Source organism: Oryctolagus cuniculus, chromosome 8 (genome assembly GCF_964237555.1).
Source record: "Oryctolagus cuniculus chromosome 8, mOryCun1.1, whole genome shotgun sequence".
Lineage (NCBI taxonomy): Eukaryota > Metazoa > Chordata > Mammalia > Lagomorpha > Leporidae > Oryctolagus > Oryctolagus cuniculus.
In genome coordinates, this window is record NC_091439.1 from 6,899,932 (window position 1) to 6,918,499 (window position 18,568).

Genomic DNA, 18,568 nt, shown 5'->3' on the forward strand with positions numbered 1-18,568 from the left:
AATGAAATATTATTTTTAGTTATCCTGAAATTTAAAAACTCTCAAATCACAGATTGGGTTCTTCCTCATCCCCTGTGCTCATTAAAAGCCCGTGTGAATTCCACATTTTGGCTATTGTGAACAGTGAAGTTATAAACACGGTGGTGCAGGTATCTGTGATACAACATGTCCATGTCCTTTTTATTTATTTACTTATTTTTATAGCCCTTGACTGAATTACCATTGAACAAGGGTCTTTTACTTCTTACTTGTTGATCTCCTTATTTAGTGCAGACTGGAGATTAAGCTCTTGACCGTACTATTAATTAAAATGCGTTATCTTAAAAATTTAAAAAGCAAAAGGAAAGAAAGGAAGACAGGAAAAAGGAGGGAAGGAAGGTAGGAAGAAGGAAGAGAAGGGAAGGAGGGAGGAGGAGTATCATTATATTCTTACAATTGTACCTATGAACTACACCGAATCTGTTCTCTTTGTATTAACATTACATTAATAGGAAAAAAAAAATAAAGTAAACCTGAAGTTTAGAGTTCCAAAAATGAAAAAGGGTTGATAAATTTCCCTGATCAGAAATCCATAGCTCATGTCATGCAACACAATGCAGACTCAAAATATTTACCGATGCAAGCAACATCTTAGTATTTTATTTAGTATTCCAGTGTCAATCAGATTTATACCGTAAATAGTTTGCTATTTGTCTTCAGGTAAAGTACATCACTGGCTTTTAACACAAACTGTAGATGAAACTATACATTGGTAATAAAGCCATGAGTAACTGAGTTCTTTATTGCATATGGTTTGCAGTCTTAAGTTTTAATATTATATTTGTGAACACACTTGGATTGTTACACTAAATTAAACTCAAAGTGCTATTCTGAAGCCAAGTCATACTTGTAACCCATTACTTAAAACTCACAGCAGGTTAAAATACGCAAAACTATCAGCCCATTTAAGTGATATTAGCTGTGACACCAGCTAAAAAACATAACAAAATCTTTTATTTATCCCTTTGAGTTCAGTTAGTGTTCAAAACTTGACATCCGCTTTTATTGATCTGAGAGCTCAGTAGCACAGAAGCACAATTTAGGGTAACGACTGTGGTTGTGGAACAAATATCTTATATAACTTTACATTCGTTTGCTTATAATAGAGTCTTAATGCTGTATCTTTCATTTTCTGAATGAATTCCCTCTGGTCTTAACGCCTTGAAGAACTATTTACTTGGGATGAAAACCTGATTGCAAATTAGTGGAGGAAAAAGGGATTTAAAAAAAAATTACACGTCGACAATTGGTTACCCTTATGTAGGGGAAAAATGAAGCTGGATTACCTCTTCATATCTATACTAAACTCAAAAGAATTTGAAAGATTCATTCTGAATTACAACATCAAAATAGAATGGAGATGAAATAAAATTCAAGCATTTTTTCTTTAATCTGGAATGGAAAGGCCTTGTTGTACAAGAAACAAAAACACAGAAGCAATAAAATAATTTCTAAATTTGATTAAATAAAATTTATAAATATATTTTTATAAAATCATGATTCTGAAAGCTCATGAGCAGACTATCTTTAAAAACTATAGAAAATTTGGTAAAATAGCCAGAACACAGGACAAAGTGGATGCTTCTTTAATGCATAACTCAGGAAGTAATAAGAGCCTTGCGATAGACGCACAACTCAATAGCAAACTGAGCAAAGGTAAGAAGAGCCACGTACACATGTTCACACATAAACGCAAACACACACACACACACACACACACACAAGCAAATGATGTGTTGCCGTTATAAATCAAAGTAATGAGATACCAATGGCAAAACTTAAAAGATTTTTAAAATTTAAAAGGTTTCCACTAGGGACAGTGGCGAGAAGTAGGACCACTCATAAACTATGTTGTAATGTAAATTGACAGTTTTTTTTAATATCTAGCAACATTTTAAATGCAAATACTTGTTGACCACGAGTTATTTTACTCCTATGAATCAATTCTACAATCCTTCTTGCAGATGTCACTAAAATAGGAAAAGAGGAAAACAACCATCAACAGAATCAGGTTAAATTAAAGCAGACCACCATGCTCTAAATTATGTTAAGTAGGAAACAACCATCAACAGTAAATGGTACAATATGATTTCCCCAAATAATTAATGATGATTACCTCAGAGAAGTGAAATTGAGGTAGAAGAAAGACTTGATATTTATTATATCTCCATTTATGTTGCCAAAAATTGTTTTAAGGACCTTAAAAATAAATTCAAATTTCTGTATATTTTGTTTTAAATCACGCATAATACCAAATATTTTTCATTTAAGCTTTTCAATATTTTATATAATTTTTTCTACCTGTTAAACATGCATTAGGCTGGCGCCACGGCTCACTTGGCTAATCCTCCGCCTACGGTGCCGGCACCCCGGGTTCTAGTCACAGTTGGGGCACCAGATTCTGTCCTGGTTGTCCCTCTTCCAGGCCAGCTCTCTGCTGTGGCCCGGGAGTGCAGTGGAGGATGGCCCAGGTCCTTGGGCCCTGCACCCGCCTGCGAGACCAGGAGGAAGCACCTGGCTCCTGGCTTCGGATTGGCGCAGTGCGCCAGCAGTAGCAGCCATTTTGGGGGTGAACCAATGGAAGGAAGACCTTTCTCTCTGTCTCTCTCTCTCACTGTCTAACCCTGCCTGTCAAAAAAAAATGCATTTTTTTTCAGAAAATCATGTTTTTCCATCTGAAATTCTCAAACTGTTATAATAATCAAAGTTCAGATTGCATACAACATATTTTAACATTACAACTTGCAACTTGCTTTTTGGTAGCAAGCTAAAATAGTATTTATTATAATTAAATCATATAATCCAGATAAATTCATGTATATAAAGGATGCCCTACCATTTCTATGGTCTATGCCAATGCAAGGTGAATTGAAGAGATTTTGGCAATGAATGGGGAAAATCACATGCAAAATAAAATACAAATGGTCTTCTCCAAATATGATACTAAAAGTTGAAATTATTTTGGATAGAGCTGACATAGTTAAGAGCAGTAAGTCCTAATTTGACAACCCAGGTTTTCAACAACATATTCTAAAATCAGTATTTATGACAATGATTTTTCATCTTTCATCAAGAGTCATTTTCTGGAATTATCACTTCAGCTTTCAAGATGCTTTTGTTCAGAAGCAGGCATTGCAGTGCATCGTGTTAATTCATCACTTAGGACACCCACATCCCATATGGGAGTGCCTAGGATCACATCCTGCCTCCACTTCTGACTCTAATTTCCTGCTAATGCAACTGGTCGGCAGTGGATTATAGCCCAAGTACTGGAGTTCCTGTCATCCATGTGAGAGACCTGGATAGAGTACCTGACTCCTGACTTCAGACTGGTCCAGCCCTAGCTGTGCAGGCATTTAAGCAGTGAACTAGTGAACAGCAGTTTTCTCTCTCTCTGTCTTTCAAATAAATAAATGTTTAAAGAAATTTTAACTAGACTTTGTTTCAAATTAGTTCAAAGCTATGGAATAATATTTGCTAATAATCTAAAATCAATGACTACACTACACATTCTAAAATAACAAAAAAAATGTCTAGTTGACGTAAGTAAATGGCTTCTATTTTTTTCCCAAAGAAAATATTTTGTAATCCTGAGTAATTCTAATACAGAAGGTTTATTTTCTTTGTCATCTCAGACATGACCAAAGTGATCTCCATAGACCAGGTATCTAATAACAGCCTAAGGAAGGAAAAAAAGGAAGACAGAGAAAATCTTGTTGTAAGTGTTTTTCAACCATAAACATAGCCATATGCACTTTGCATTTAAGCACTGACTTCTCTATAATATATTCTATCTGTGGACCTTGTCAAACTGATCAACATAACTTGCAAACAAATAGATTTGCATTAAAACAGTAATTTTGACCCCAGTTTTGAACAATGGTCCGTGAAGAAGTTCATATGGCTCTATTAACTGCAATTAAAGGCAACATCAGAATAATGAATCGACTCAGATTTATGTGGTTAATATTTTATAAACTACAAAAAATTTAGTGTGTATATACATCTTTATTTTTATTAGGTACCAATGGCTACATCGAAATCTCCCCTCTCCCCAGAAGTAATCTCTGGCCAATTAACTATTTAAAACATTTTCACACCTACCAGACCTTCTGCTAAACCTAGAAACAGACAAAGACAGCTTCTTTGTTTGTGCTGGGGAAGAAACTACCAAGGAAGATGACCCTAGGCTAAACAACCAGAAGAAAGATATAGACAACTGGTCCCCAACAAGAAAATCACATAAACATGTCTCTTGTTCAATGTCGCCCTTCTTATGGGAAACACCTACCATCATCTTTGTGGCTCAAATGTGCTACTCCTGAAAGTGATAACAATATTTTCAGATATTCACACTAACTGCTAAAAGGCTTCTCCTGTTTTTAACATATGGATGGTTTTCAGTTCTTTCTGCTTTTCTATTGAATTTGGAGGAAACTGTTTATGGATCAAGAACATACCAACATTCTTGTAAAAATATGCATTCCATTTCCTGCCTAACAATAAAATAAAATCATAGTTTCTAGTGTTAACTAAGAATGGTTAGTTAAATAAGCTTATTATTTTGAAAGTAACATAAAGACAGTTGTTAGCTACCATCTCTTCTATGAACCTAAAAATGTGGAATTAAGTATATGTAACTAATAAGCACTCAGGAGACCTGGAATCCCTGTATCTAGCAATAACAATAATAATAATAATAATAATCACTATGAAATAAAGGGAAACATTACACGATGAGGCAATTGTTATAATGACTCCCATTTTACAAAGGAGGAAACAAGATCAGAGTTTAACTGATTTATGTGAATTCACACGGCTAGTAAATGTTGGAGCCCTAATTTTAATTCACGTTTGCCCTTTCTAATGTACTGGCAATGAGACTGAAAGAAAATCTGGCTTAGGAACTAGCCGAAGGAAGTTAAATCCTTTTCCTCATCTGAAAATGTATGGAAAAATAACTCCACTTATTCTACTAACTTTACAGAGCTAGAGTGAAGATGTCCAGATATAAAGTTGTTAAAAGAAGAAGAGCTGGGGCCAGCGCTGTGGCATAGCGGGTAAAGCCACCGCCACCGCTTGCAGTGCTGGCATCCCACACGGACGCCGGTTCAAGTCCCAGCTGCTGTTCTGATCCAGCTATCTGCTACAGCCTGGGAAAACAGTAGAAGATGACCAAAGTCCTTGGGCCCCTGCACCCATGTGGGAGACCTGGAAGAAGCTCCTGGCTCATGGCTTCAGATAGGCCCAGCTCAGGCCATTGTGGCCATTTGGGAAGTGAACCAACAGATGGAAGATTTTTCTCTCTCTGCCTCTGCCTCTCTGTAACTCTGCCTTTCAAATAAATAAATAAATCTTAAGGAAAAAAAAAAAAACAAGAAGGGCTATACATAAAGATAAAGTCAAAATATATGAACTCTCTGAAGGCAGGAACTTCCTTTTACTCTCCCCAAGGCTCTGAGCTCATAGGGAAGCACTGGTAATACAAAGAGGAGAATATAAGGTCACCTGTGACTAATTAATCTAAGCATTTATTTTCTCATTTAATATTCTGAAAGCTACTATCAGATATGGCAAAGAAACTGAATTTTACTCCACAAAGTAAAAAATAAATGAGGTATGAAGCTTATTTACAATTTTTCTTGCCTGATTCCAGAGCCTGTGTTCGCTTGACCGGCTTCATTTGAATAAATGTAATTGAGTTAATTAGACCAAATAAAACGTTAGGAATCTTCCGTATGCTCAGTGCCACAAAGTTATCTTGATCACGTGCTTGGAAGATCTACCAAGGACAAGAGTTTCAAAATGGTCAGCATCCTGAACTGCGAGTGCTGTGCAATAAAGGCAAAGCGGCAGTGCGACTCGGGTTTCAGGTTCTCAGCTTTCAAAACGCACTCTCATACTACAGGGAACCGAACAGAACTCTAAGTGGCTTCCGCGGTTTATATTGTTAGTCTCTTCTTTTTGTCACCAAACAGAATGTGTCCTTCCCAGGTACATAAACAACAGAGAAAGATCCCAACTACAACAACCAAAAAAAAAAAAAAAAAAAAAGGCAGAAATGCATTTTTCTTTATCTTCTGCCTCCCTCAGCAAGTGCTTATCAAAAGTATCCAAAGATCATAACAAAGGAAGTAATGATAAAAGTCCACTGACTGTTGTGCATGTGCCAAGCACAGCTCCTAGGAGCTTGCAACTGTTGTGCATTTTCAAAATTACCTGTGAAGGATGATACTGCGATGGTTTGCATATTTGGATTTTAAATGGCTCAAACAGGACAACGTGTTAAAGGCTTGGTCCCCAGGGTACCGCTACTAGGAAGCAGTGTAACCTTTAGGAGGTAGGGTCTGCAGTGGGAGGACGTTGTTCTCCGGAGAGAAGGTTGTTACAAAAGCCCGAGTTGGGCTCAACCACCGTGTCTGCTTCCTGGCTTATCACATGAGCCTTCCTGGTCCACACTCAGCCACTGCTCTTCGTGTACTTCATCAGAAGCCAACCCAGTGAGGCTGCTCCATCTCTGACTTGAACCTCCACACCGAGGCTAAATAAAGCTGCTTCCATCATAATTAGTTTGCCTCAAGTATTTCATTATTGCGCCAGAAAGCCAACTTCACAGCATTAGAAATAAATGTTACACATCTAGCAATAGGAGAATTGGGTTCCAAGTGCAGACACTTTACCAGTGCTATTTCATATCCCAGACATCATTTTTTTTTAATCCTCATAGATGAAACCCTTGTGAACTCAGCATGAACATGACAACCCCTGACTGCTCTGTGTTCTAACATATACAGATGATGGTCTTAGGGACCTTCCCTCCAAAGTACAAAAACGACACAGATTCTTGAACTGTTTCCCTTGTTTCTGAAATTTCCTCTCCATATGTAAAATTATTACAACAATGTAAACTATTAAAATTCTTTTTTTTTCAGGTTGTTTCCTTTTTTGTTTTTTTTTTGTTTTGTTTTGTTTTTGTTTGTTTTTAACTTTTATTTAATGAATATAAATTTCCAAAGTACAGAATATTGATTACAATGGCTTCCCCCCCATAATGTCCCTCCAACCCGCAACCCTCCCCTTATCCACTCCCTCTCCCCTTCCATTCACATCAAGATTCACTTTCAATTCTCTTATATACAGAAGATCAGTTTAGCATACATTAAGTAAAGATTTCAACAGTTTGCTCCCACACAGAAACATAAAGTGAAAAAATCTGTTAAAAGGAGTAAAAATGTAAATTGTGAAAGTGCTTAGAAATTGTAAAGCTAATATGTCCATTTCTTACATAAACTAAAAACAAGATTGGAAATCTTTAACTCACAAATGGCAGGTAAGACATGAACAAAGGAGAAATCATGACCCAATTTTGAATGTATGTCTCAACAAAAACTAGCAAACCACATACACACACCACTAGAACACTCCATTTCCAGACTTGACTTTGCCAAAGAATAGTAATGAGAAAACATGTTTTGTTGTGGGGCAGTAATCTTCCCCACACAGTAGGATTATACTAATTCTATGATAGCTGGATCAGTGAAAACATAGTCCCTATAAATATACATAATTCACAGTAAGTTATATAAAGGCATAGAGGAATATGTTTAAAATGTTCCAAATTGGCAGTACTAAAATGTTTATGACAGCATTTCTCAGTTTACTGACCAAATTAATCACACCACTCCATATAATCCTTATTTTTCAAGATGAAGCTACCTACGGTGGTCCATACATCTACCTCAAATTCTTCTTTGTATAATTTTTTAAAAATTAGCCTAATGGCAAAAGTTATATACAGCATGAGGATTGTCATTAATTTTCTTAAATGATCCTCCAAGAATTCTATTATTTGTAAAAACATGTAGGATTGTTACAAATATTTTAACTTTAAAAGATTTCTTTCCTTTACCATTGTTATTTAGGTGAAGATGTAGAAAACATCACCACCAATAACATAAACTGAAAGACTGGTTTTTCTGTCTTCTACTCCCATCATTTATCAAGCAGTTGTAGATTTGCTACAATAGCCCTGTTACCCAGCGACGAGTCCAGGTTTCCTAGCACAGAGTCCCTGCTCTCCATAAAATCCACAGTCTAGTACTATGCTGTGTTTGTTTACATATTTTTATCTATAATATCTATAATATTTTTCAAAACTCTTCAGTAAGTATTTTAGCTCTTAACTTGCAGGAGAACTTTTCTTATCAGCCCAGAAAGATAAAGTGCTTTAAATTTTCATTTTTGCTTAAGATAAACACATATTGCTTCCATCCATACCTTCGTATCTCTCTCTGGAAAACCTAAGCTTTTATAATTCATAAAAATTATCATGGCAAAAATTCACTCCTTTATAATAGCTCAGCGCTAGTACAGAAAGTTGACCATATTTGGGGAAATTCAGCATACATCAAGCCTATCAGTGCAAAACAAGTTATAGAAAGAGTCAGAGACCTCGAAAGAGAGGATTACTTCCCAGTGTCCAGTTCTTCAGCCCTGCCTAGTACATTAGGTTATGCTATCTCTTAGTGTTTTTCCCTTTTTATCCATAGCCTCCTCTCCCACACGTCTTAAGAAATCCAGCAATTGCAACCTGCAATAAGAGAAAGGAAATATACTTCCCCTACCCTGAAAATGTTTATTTCATCATCTCGTTCTATCATTTCAGTCATGCATAAGAAATAAAATGTATGTAATCACATTGCTGACATATCCTGCAGTAGCCTGGATATCAATAGTAGAGAAATAATAAAATGAATGCTAAATCTGAAACAGAACAGGGTTTGAACACAGAGACTTCATATCAGCTGCAAAAGGTTATATGCTGAGAAATTTTTTTCTTTTTTTTTCTTTTTGACAGGCAGAGTTAGACAGTGAGAGAGAGAGAGAGAGGGAAAGAGAGAAAGGTCTTTCTTCTGTTGGTTCACCCCCAAAATGGCCGCTAAGGCTGGAGCATTGCGGCTGGCGCGCTGCGCCGATCCAAAGCCAGGAGCCAGGTGTTTCCTCCTGGTCTCCCATGCAGGTGCAGGGCCCAAGGACCTGGGCCATCCTCCACTGCCTTCTTGGGCCACAGCAGAGAGCTGGACTGGAAGAGGAGCAACCGGGACAGAATCCCGCGCCCCAGCGGGACTAAAACTCGAGGTGCCAGCGCCGCAGGCGGATGATTAGCCTAGTGAGCCGTGGCGCCGGCAGAGAAGATTTTTTCTTGTAACTTGAATTTCAATTAAATTTATTCTGAAGTTACAAATGATTGATTTAGGCCATATTCTGTTATAGGAATGTATAATATAATGCCATGTTTCAATACTAAGCCTAGTGAGGGTTAGGCCAGGTTGAAGCTGAGCTGGGAACCCCATTGGGGTGTCTCTTGTGGGTAGCAGGAAGTCAAGAACTTAGGCGTCATCTGCTGCTTCCAAAGATATGGATTAGCAGGAAGATGGAATCCAGTACAGAGCTGGAAATCAAACAGGCACTCTGACAAGGGATGTCAGTGTCCCAAGTGGCATCTTAACCACCATGACACATGCCAACCCTATTTCTGTTATATTCATAGACATAATCAGATTAGAATAAAAATATTTACATCACAAGGATTCCTTCTAAGATTCTCTGAGACTCATCAAAATGAAAGCATCAGAAGGCCATGAAACAAGCAAATGTCATCATATTAATTATGTGAAAATAATCTTACATGTAGACAAATATTTCATAGAAATAGGATGCCCTATGCAAGTATTTTAGGCAAACTAAAACTTAGGCCACTTCTGAATTCAGTCCACTTTGTGCTCATGTTTTAGATACTGAAATAGCTGGGAAAATGTAGATATTACCATGGCATAGGCATAAACTATATAAAACTATAAAGTAAAATTCTGAAGGACAGTTTAAACAGTAAAACTATGGTCATTTGAGAAATGTGAGAGGTTATGGAAATTAACATATTCCAGGAAACTACTTATAAATTCCCTTTCTCTAATGAGCCTAATATCTCTCAGACTCACAAAGCTACAGATACTCAAACATTTCAAGATATTATATTTTAAAATCATTTTGACCTTTAGCAAAGATAGGGAATAAGTATTTCAGAAGATTCTTCCAATAAAATGTTAATGGTTGAAAAATGTACACCAAGGTGTTTTTCTAACCCAAGTAAATAATCAAAGGATTGTAAAAAGGACAAAACAAAGTAAAAAAAAAACTAAAGATAGATTAAGACATTAAAAAAAGGCATACATAGAAAATAATCATGTTAGTGTGAAACAGAGTAGTTTGTAGACAACAAGAAACTAGGTCCCAAGTTTATCATTCTTGGATACCCTTTAAAAGTAAAACCAATATTTTTGTAATTCTGTGTATTTTTAAAATCTGTAATAAAATAATTAATACAGAAAATTGTGATTTTTAATACCCTGGCTATGGGTAGGCATTATCTTAATAGCATTTATAAATTTTTTTAAGATGTGTATTGTAAAGCAAATTATTCTAACATATGTCCAAGAATGGTACAAACACTGCAACTTTGAACTTTTTTGATGAAAATTTTAAAATTTTACTCTCTCATCTAAACAGAACTTTTAAAAAATATTTTTATTTTTATTTCTTTGAAAGTCAGAGTTGTGGCGGTGGGGGAGAGAGAGAGGAATCTTTCATCTCCTGGTTCACACCTCAAATGGCCACACTGGCCAGGGTAAGCCAGGCTGAAGCCAGGAGCTAGGAGTTTCTTCTGGGTCTGCCATGCGGGTGCAGGGATGAAAGGCCTTGGGCCATCCTCCACTGCTTTCCCCAGGCACAGTAGCAAGGGGCTGGATCAGAGTGCAGCCAGGAATGCTCATACGGGTTATCGGTGTTACAAGTGGCGGCTTAAAGCACTACATGGCAGCACTGGCCCCTAAATTGAATTTGAGGCAGGCATCAAGTAAAAATATATAGTCTTTATTTTTGAAATCCAAATGTACTGCAAATGCAAAATTGTGACAACACGAAGTCTATATTTTTGCTATTCTACTGCAAAAAAAGTATATAAAATTAAAAGTATAAATAGGTAAAGAATGAATTTAGTGTCTCAATGTACTAGGAACTGAGCTAAAGCTTTGAAAAGGACACAAAAATAACAACACAATGACCCTAATTTCAAGAAAGCCAATTTTATTTTCTCCTCATTCATTTCAAATGCTTTAATTCAATGGCTTCACATTTATCAAAATTGAAATAAACAATTAAATCAAACAGTACTTAGAAATAATATATATTAAACATTCAAGCAAAAACACTGTAAGAACTACACTATGTTTTTTAAATTAATAAAATTTGCTTTGAAAAATATTTTGATATTTCAAAATTGTGACTGATTGTGAAATTTCTATTTTGAATTCAACAACATATTTGTCTATAGTTTAAAAGAGCCATGGTCTTTAGGTAGCTGGGCAATTATTTGAACAATTAGATAAAAACCTCAGATATCTTGGCTGAAAAGTGCCATAATAAGAGTTAATATTTTAATGAAATCTGAGGAAGCCTCAATAGAGTCCAGTTAAGAAAGAAAGGAAATATAAATTACCCAGTGGCCATTAAGCTCCTAATGCAATCTTTAAATCTAATACAAGGTTTAGCTCTTAGTGTAATGTACCCTTTGCTCACTTGAAAAAATTTTTTTTAGAAAGATCCTTTTCTAGTTCAATTTAGATTTTATTTCCTGTAATAGCATTTGCTCTGCAGATTAAGTACTTTTATTGACTTTTTTTCAAAAAAAAAAAAAGTAGGAAGGAGAAGAGGAAATTAAAACGAAAACACATTCTTTGAAAATGCAACCATACAACAACACATATGGGATTACTTAGGAAGCAACTGCTCTTTTTCAATCTTCCTTCAAGTATTTTAAAGTTTGCAAAGTGTGCTGGAAAAGATGTGTGCATGAATCAGCATCCGCTTGTCACAATGTCACAGTACAGTGATCCTGGCCCTCCAAAGGCCTGAATTGGAAAGGAAATGCTGGCACGGCTTGAGTCAGCAGGCTTCACACAGGAGCAGCACAGGGATGCTTCTTAAAATGTAAGCTTCCACAGGTCCATACAGTAATTTTTAAAACTACTTGAATTATCCCAAAATAGAACATTTCAGTGAATGTCATTGTTTGATGTGTATTTAGCACACTCATCATTTTCTTGATATTCTCATGTGACAAGTGACTGAAAATTTAACTACAAACAATTCAATTACAAATTAATTATCCTAATACATTTCTGTCTTCAAACTCTGTACTTGAATGCAACTGAATGTTTACAACATGGGGTTGTAAAATGTTAGGTCCTGGTATATATGTTCATGATTTTGTTAATACCCTGAATTCTTACCATTCTTTAAGAGTGTCCAAGGTTGATTATGCTTTAATGAAATATTTACATATGTTTAAATTAGTTACTGCAGGTTTTAGCAAATAATTTAACAAAATGAAAAAACAATAACTAAGCCAATTTATAACTACTACAAATACAAATACAGAGAATTACACTTGTGTAAAGTGTAATAAAAGCTTGGTAAACATCAATTAATTTAATGAATGTAGATATATAATATCAATAATTGGTCATTAAAATTCAATGATGGGAAATATATCTCAAAAGAGATCTGGCGTACTGAGGTTTAAAAGTGAAAAGCTTAGTTTAAAAATTCTCCAGCTTTCAAGATTTACAATCTGCTCTTCCTGAATGCCTTTATGAGTCAGGTATACAAGAATATTTAAGATAATCTGAATTTTTAAAAAAACTAAGACAGTATTTTCAAAAAACATTGAAACTTATTTTTGATTACAGCATTTTAAATAAAAATTTTCAAATTAGATGTCACGTATTTTCTTTAATTTCTCTGAATTTGTTTACCATGTTTTAAAAGGTATTCAGTGTGCGCAACAGTTTTATGAGACAATATTTTCTCCAACATCTCCATCTGCTGGCTTAGTGGAAAAGTAGATTTTTATTTGCTGTTTCTTTAAAAATTAATATTTTAAAAAGTTATTTTGACTGGTGAAATTAAAATATGTAAAGTAGTAAGTTATATTTAGCCAGACTAATAGTCATTTGTCAACATCATTTATCAAAGTACAAAGCAAATATTTTTGAAGATTAAATTAAATATTTAATATTTCTAAGCCCCAAACTCTACGGGATAAGCACTCATGTTTATAAACCCTTTACACAACTTCATTTTTAAAAACGTTTGTGTAATTACCATGTCATTGTTAGTGATAGTATGTGAAAATCCCTAGTATATTTTCCTAAAACCTACTGTTGATGTTGGTTAAATATGTAGTATATACATAGATATCAACATCAAATTTATTATTTTCACCAAAATTCAGAATTTTTTTAGTTACTATAATAAATTGCTTGTGTTTAAAAACTACTAGAATACCCGGACCTCCTCATGGTGAAACTCTCGGACAAATTCACAGCTGCCAATGCATATTAAAGGCATTAAGACCTACAAGGCCTTGAGAACTACTCAAAGAACACACAGGAAAAGGGGCAGAAAAACTGAGTTACCACAGGAAATGCATTCATTTATTCTATAACAACTTGAAGGCACTCAGTAAAAATGTACTGAGGAATCAATGAATTCTCGAGGCCCATCCCTAGTTTCAACTGCTGAACACATCAGATGCTAGTCTCAATTTTTTTTTTCTGGGTTTATGCTTTGTAGTTTCTCATAACAAGGGCTTGTGTTTGAACAACCTTCAGAAAAAAAAATTCCTCAAACTATTTCTAGCTAAGAAGAGAGGGAAAAAAATAAAGAAAAAAGAAAGGAGTGAAGGAGAGAATGAAGGAAGGAGGGAAGAAATTGGAAATCTATCTCTATTCCCTCAGGTACCCATGGAAACCAATGGAACAAATAAGTGCTTTCATTATCCCACTGTGACTGTGACAGCGAAGAGGACAGGAGCTCAGTGCCAGGCACATAGTCATACTACCCAGTTCAGAACAGAATGACTTCATTTCCTTTGCATACCCTTAACCTGTTTAGTGGAGCTCTCTGGATCCTTCAATCAATGTCAACTTTGACATTTCCAAAGAATTTCTTCCAATGCAGGAATAAAAGTAAGTTAGTGAACTTATGCATTTTGTTTTGAAATTATATTTTAAGTTATAAAACCCCACTTTCTTAATATATAGATTCAACACTATGAGATTTTTATGATTTAACTCTACCTGGTATGCATTGCTAGATGGCACGCATCATTTAATAATGCAGTTAAAAGAGAATTTTATAGATTTTGGGAGGGAAAGGGGAAAAAAGATGTTTGGGTTCAGCTGTCAAAATACTGAAAGTTATACAGGAAAGAATCATGCACTCTCCTGACTAAAAAGTCAAGAAACAAAGGGTGAGGATTGGAGACAAACACTGAGCACAATTTAAATGATAAGGTCTCTTTTTGACAAATGTGACATTGGAGCCTCCATATACTTCTTGGCTGTTGACTTTGTGTTGACAGTTTATATAAGCATCTTTCTCTGTGTGTCTCTGAAGAGTTCAATTAATTTTACATCATCTATTGTTCTTAACACCACAAAAGGAAGGATTCAGTATTCCATTTCATTTTACAATCTCTGGATTTTGAAGTTCCTAAAGCAATAAAGAAACTGGGTCAATGGTAAGTGAGCTGCCCAGTTAATGAGTCAATGTCAATTCCAGAAAATTCTAACCAGGGAGGTTGCCTGCACTAGATGTCTTCAGCTATCATTGAGAATACTTATAGCGTGGGAGCAGCAATGCTTGCTTCTGAATTCCCATGTTGGCATCTTTAAAATGTTTGGTCTCTTTAAAATATTTTGTTTTTGTGTTCCAGGGCAAAAATCCATGGAGGAGTCACTTTAGGATCTGGAGAGGAGCACATTTTCATTTAGCTTCACTTCCTGAGAAATACAAATACATCTGTGCAGAATGAAGATTTGATTATACCAGCTTCTCAAAACTATGGTCAATAAAGTTGTGTAGCTTCTTTAAAAATATTAAATCCATGTGTTTATCACATGTACGTGTTGATTCTGTAAGAAGTTAGGGAGTTACAGATGTGTTTATGTATATATTCTGCCTATATATCTTATTTCAATAACATTTTGTTTAAAAAAAATCCACAAATCTAACACTGAGAACCTAAACCCGACTACAATCTGTTCTTTAAAAAATCCGACACCTGGATTCTACATTTGCTGGAGTGAGGAATATTGGAACCTGGGCATATCTATTATTTTTTCAATAGGCTTCTCTCATGAACTTCTCGACCAGTGTGTTCCAAAAGTATAGCCGTCGATACTTTCATCCCACATTTAAAATCTGCGTGCTTCCTCCACAAGGCTTTCCATAGAATCCATTACTTTCCATAGCATTATCTAATACACAATTGCATATAGATACTCAGCATATTTGCATGGCAAACTTACAATACAGAATCAAAGGAAGCTCCATGATATCAAATGAATAGTCTACATCTGGCCGGCGAATAGGTTAAGGTTACAAGCCTTCAAAATTTTAACTGAAGCGGTTCCTTTGTATGTATCTGTACATACTAAAATTTTCCGGTATTCTTCATGGCCTGTTTTTATAGTTGCAAATCCATTTAATTTTCTCTCCCTCCCTCCTCCTCGAACATTTGAAAAAAACCTACATCACCGAACCCTCCTTAACTCTGCCCTTCCCATCACCACAATTACGCCCTGTCGTTGCAAAAAGAGTTGGTGAGGCGCCCAAATTATCATTAAGCCCGAGCCATCAAATCCACGACTGAGGCTTGAGTTGGGGCAGTGGGAGGCAACCGGTTGTTTGTCTAAGGTGGGAGCGCTGCAGTTCAGCTATTCCCGTGGTAATTTTCCGCTAGCTCCTGCACACGGTAGGCAGAGAGAGAGGCAAGCCATCTGCAAATCCCCCCGAATTGTGCGAACGTCCCGGCCGGAAGACATCACTCGGGCAGGCGATGATGGCCGCGCGGGGCCGGGCCACTAGCCTCGCCAGCGAACCTTTCCAAGTCCCCAGAGCCTGGGTGCGAGTGCTTTATGGGAAGCCTTGACAGAGCTTCCGCGCCAGTGCCCGGAACACTGCCGCACGCAAAGAGCTAATATGGAGAACTGCAAAGACTAAAATGGCTGATGAGCGACTTCTTCACATTTTCAAATCCATCCTCAGATCCCAGCGCTTTCGGGTCCTGTCCCTTTGCCAGGGCTGGGACCCCGCTACCCAAGAACAAAGCGCGCGGGGGCCCCCTGAGCTCAGGTTGAAGCGCACGAAGCAGGAGAGATTGACAGCTCTTCCCCTGCCCCCGGCGCACCCACCCCACCGCACCCCAAAGCACCCCAGCCGGCCGGGCCTGGGCCTGCGTCAGCCGCGCTGCGCCCCTCGGGTGGGCGTTATGTAACAGCCCTGTGCCGAACTCCGGAATCATTTTATCAACTCGTCCCGTCGAAGAGCGCCGCGGGCTGAACCCGAGCCGGAGCTGCGGATGTCAGCCCCGGGCCGCAAGCGCGGGTGCAGCTGCGGGGCCAGGCGGCCCCGGGCTGGCAGCGCTCGCTGGGATGTGCCCCAGAGCGTGTTCCCTGTGGGCAGGGCTCCAAAGGGCACGCATGGGGGGCAGCTGGGGTGGGCACAGCTGCCCTCCCTTGGTGCTCTCAGGATGAGCGAGAACACCTTGCACCGGAGGAAGCCCCTCTCCCCGCTCCCACGCCCACCCCCGCTCCACAGTGCGCACTCTCCACAGCCTCTCGCTCCCTCTCCACACCGCCCTCCCCCCAGCCAGCGGGGGTCCCCGAGATCACAGCCACCTTCCCCCTGCGCGGCGCCACGCACGCGCGTGTGCAGTCGCTCACACCCCCACCCCGACACGCAGAAACCCACACACACACACATCATCATCATCATCATCATCCCACACTCACACTCACTAGCGGGCCGCGTGCGGTACCCGAAAGACATGAATATTCATTACTTACAAGCATTGGTGACTGCGAAGCTGTTGGCTACCTCCAAATTGTCGATGTGGGGAGTCAGTCTGAACTCCGAAGTGGAAAACTGAACCATCCCTACCCGAAATGCACTGTATTCTTGATCAGCGCCCCTCGGAAACAGCCCCCCTGCAAAAAACAAACACGGAGCGAAAGAACAGTGTTAGTGCCCGGGAGGCAGAGGGGGGAAGCCCGCTGGCGCCCACCGCCCGGGAGCCTGGAGTTTGCACTACCAGGCAGAGTCAACGCATCCACCGACTGGGCACCCAGGGCCGAGCATCCCAAAGGTAGCCCAGGGGTCAGGACACTGGTGAGACATTTGAGGGCAAGGCGGGTGGCCAGAAACGTTCGCCTTTCCTCCTAATCGCAAGCTCTGCGTCCAGACCCCTAGGGAATCTGAGCAAAGTGGAAAATGTTGTGAAGCCAGAATTAATAAATTTTGGAGGTCAGAAATAGGAAGACCTTTCGCTCTATTGTATCAAAGCCACGGTCGTTTCCCTCTGCTTCATCCTAAGAAAAACATGTACATTCTAGGTAGTTTAAATCTGGAATGCAGTCAAGGTATGACATAAGTCTCCATGACATGAATTAATTTGCCCATTGTGAACAGAGATTACCACCAAATTATGCACAATTCAAAAGCATAGCACAAAGGGTACCTACCTATCTGTATGCTGTTAGAAGAGACACCAAAAATCAGTCCCCATAAAACAGGAGAAAGGAGGACAGAAATATGCATAATCTTTTGCATTTCCAAGAAAAGTAGAGCATCCACAAAATACCCCTTTTATTTTCCTTTTCCTCCTCTTCCTTCTTTGGCCGTGTTCCTCAGCAAATTAGATCCTCTGCATTTTGAGACAGCAGTTAAGCACCACGCTGCTAAAAACCCGAAGTGGAAGCAGAAGAATCCCTATTTCCCGGGTCCTGCTGTTGGCTGCCGATGCCCTGCGCCCTGTGCCCGCTCCCGAAGTCCGGAGGACTGGCTGAAGGCAGTGTTCAGCGGAGCTGCCGCCGTGGTCCCAGTGTCTCGGAATATTCAGCACCCTCCCATGCACTCACACACACTCACCCTCTCTCGCGCTCTCTTCTCCCTCTCCTCTCTCACACACGCGCCCGCGCGCGTGCCCGCGCGCGCACACACACATACACACACACACAAGCAGGCGCGCGCGCACACACACACACACACACCACACACACAGTCCCAGAAACAGGCAGGCCGACCCGGGCGCGCGTGCGCGACTCGCAGCAGGCGGCGGGTGCACGCGCACCCCTCCCCCGCACGACTCCACGCACCGCGCACCGCCCTGGCCGCGGTCGCGTGCGCGGAGCGGGGAAAGCGCAGCTAGGAGCCCGGCAGCCTCGGAGCCTTGGTGAGACCCCGGGTCTCGCGAGCCCTGAAGCCCACCGTGCGCGTCTTCCTTTCAGCACCGAGGACAGCGCCTCGCTCGGAGCCGGGTGCATGTGAGGCTGCTGAAGCTGCCGCGGAGATGCTCCCGTGTGAACCAAATGCAGCAAAACTGATTTCCGGCTGTTGTGCAGGAGAA

General features: G+C 39.1%; 1 protein-coding gene across 6 annotated transcripts in view; it reads right to left on the bottom strand.

Moving 5' to 3' along the window:
• GRIA2 (glutamate ionotropic receptor AMPA type subunit 2) overlaps positions 1-18,348 on the bottom strand; it is a 166,745-nt gene extending 148,397 nt beyond the window's left edge. For 2 of the 6 annotated variants that reach the window (XR_011378192.1, XM_002716909.5), the window contains exons 1-2: positions 17,685-18,290; positions 17,010-17,150 (exon numbers count right to left, since the gene is read on the bottom strand). Coding sequence is in view for 4 of the 6 variants with exons in the window: in XM_002716909.5 (XP_002716955.1) it covers positions 17,010-17,150; positions 17,685-17,772 (229 nt within the window). In the remaining 2 variants the exon portion in view is untranslated. Of the gene's footprint in view, positions 1-17,009; positions 17,151-17,684 lie in introns of all 6 variants that reach the window. The other 4 variants (XR_007909322.2, XM_051819909.2, XM_008267278.4 and 1 more) reach the window with 4 other exon arrangements.
• Positions 18,349-18,568: the final 220 nt, after the last annotated feature.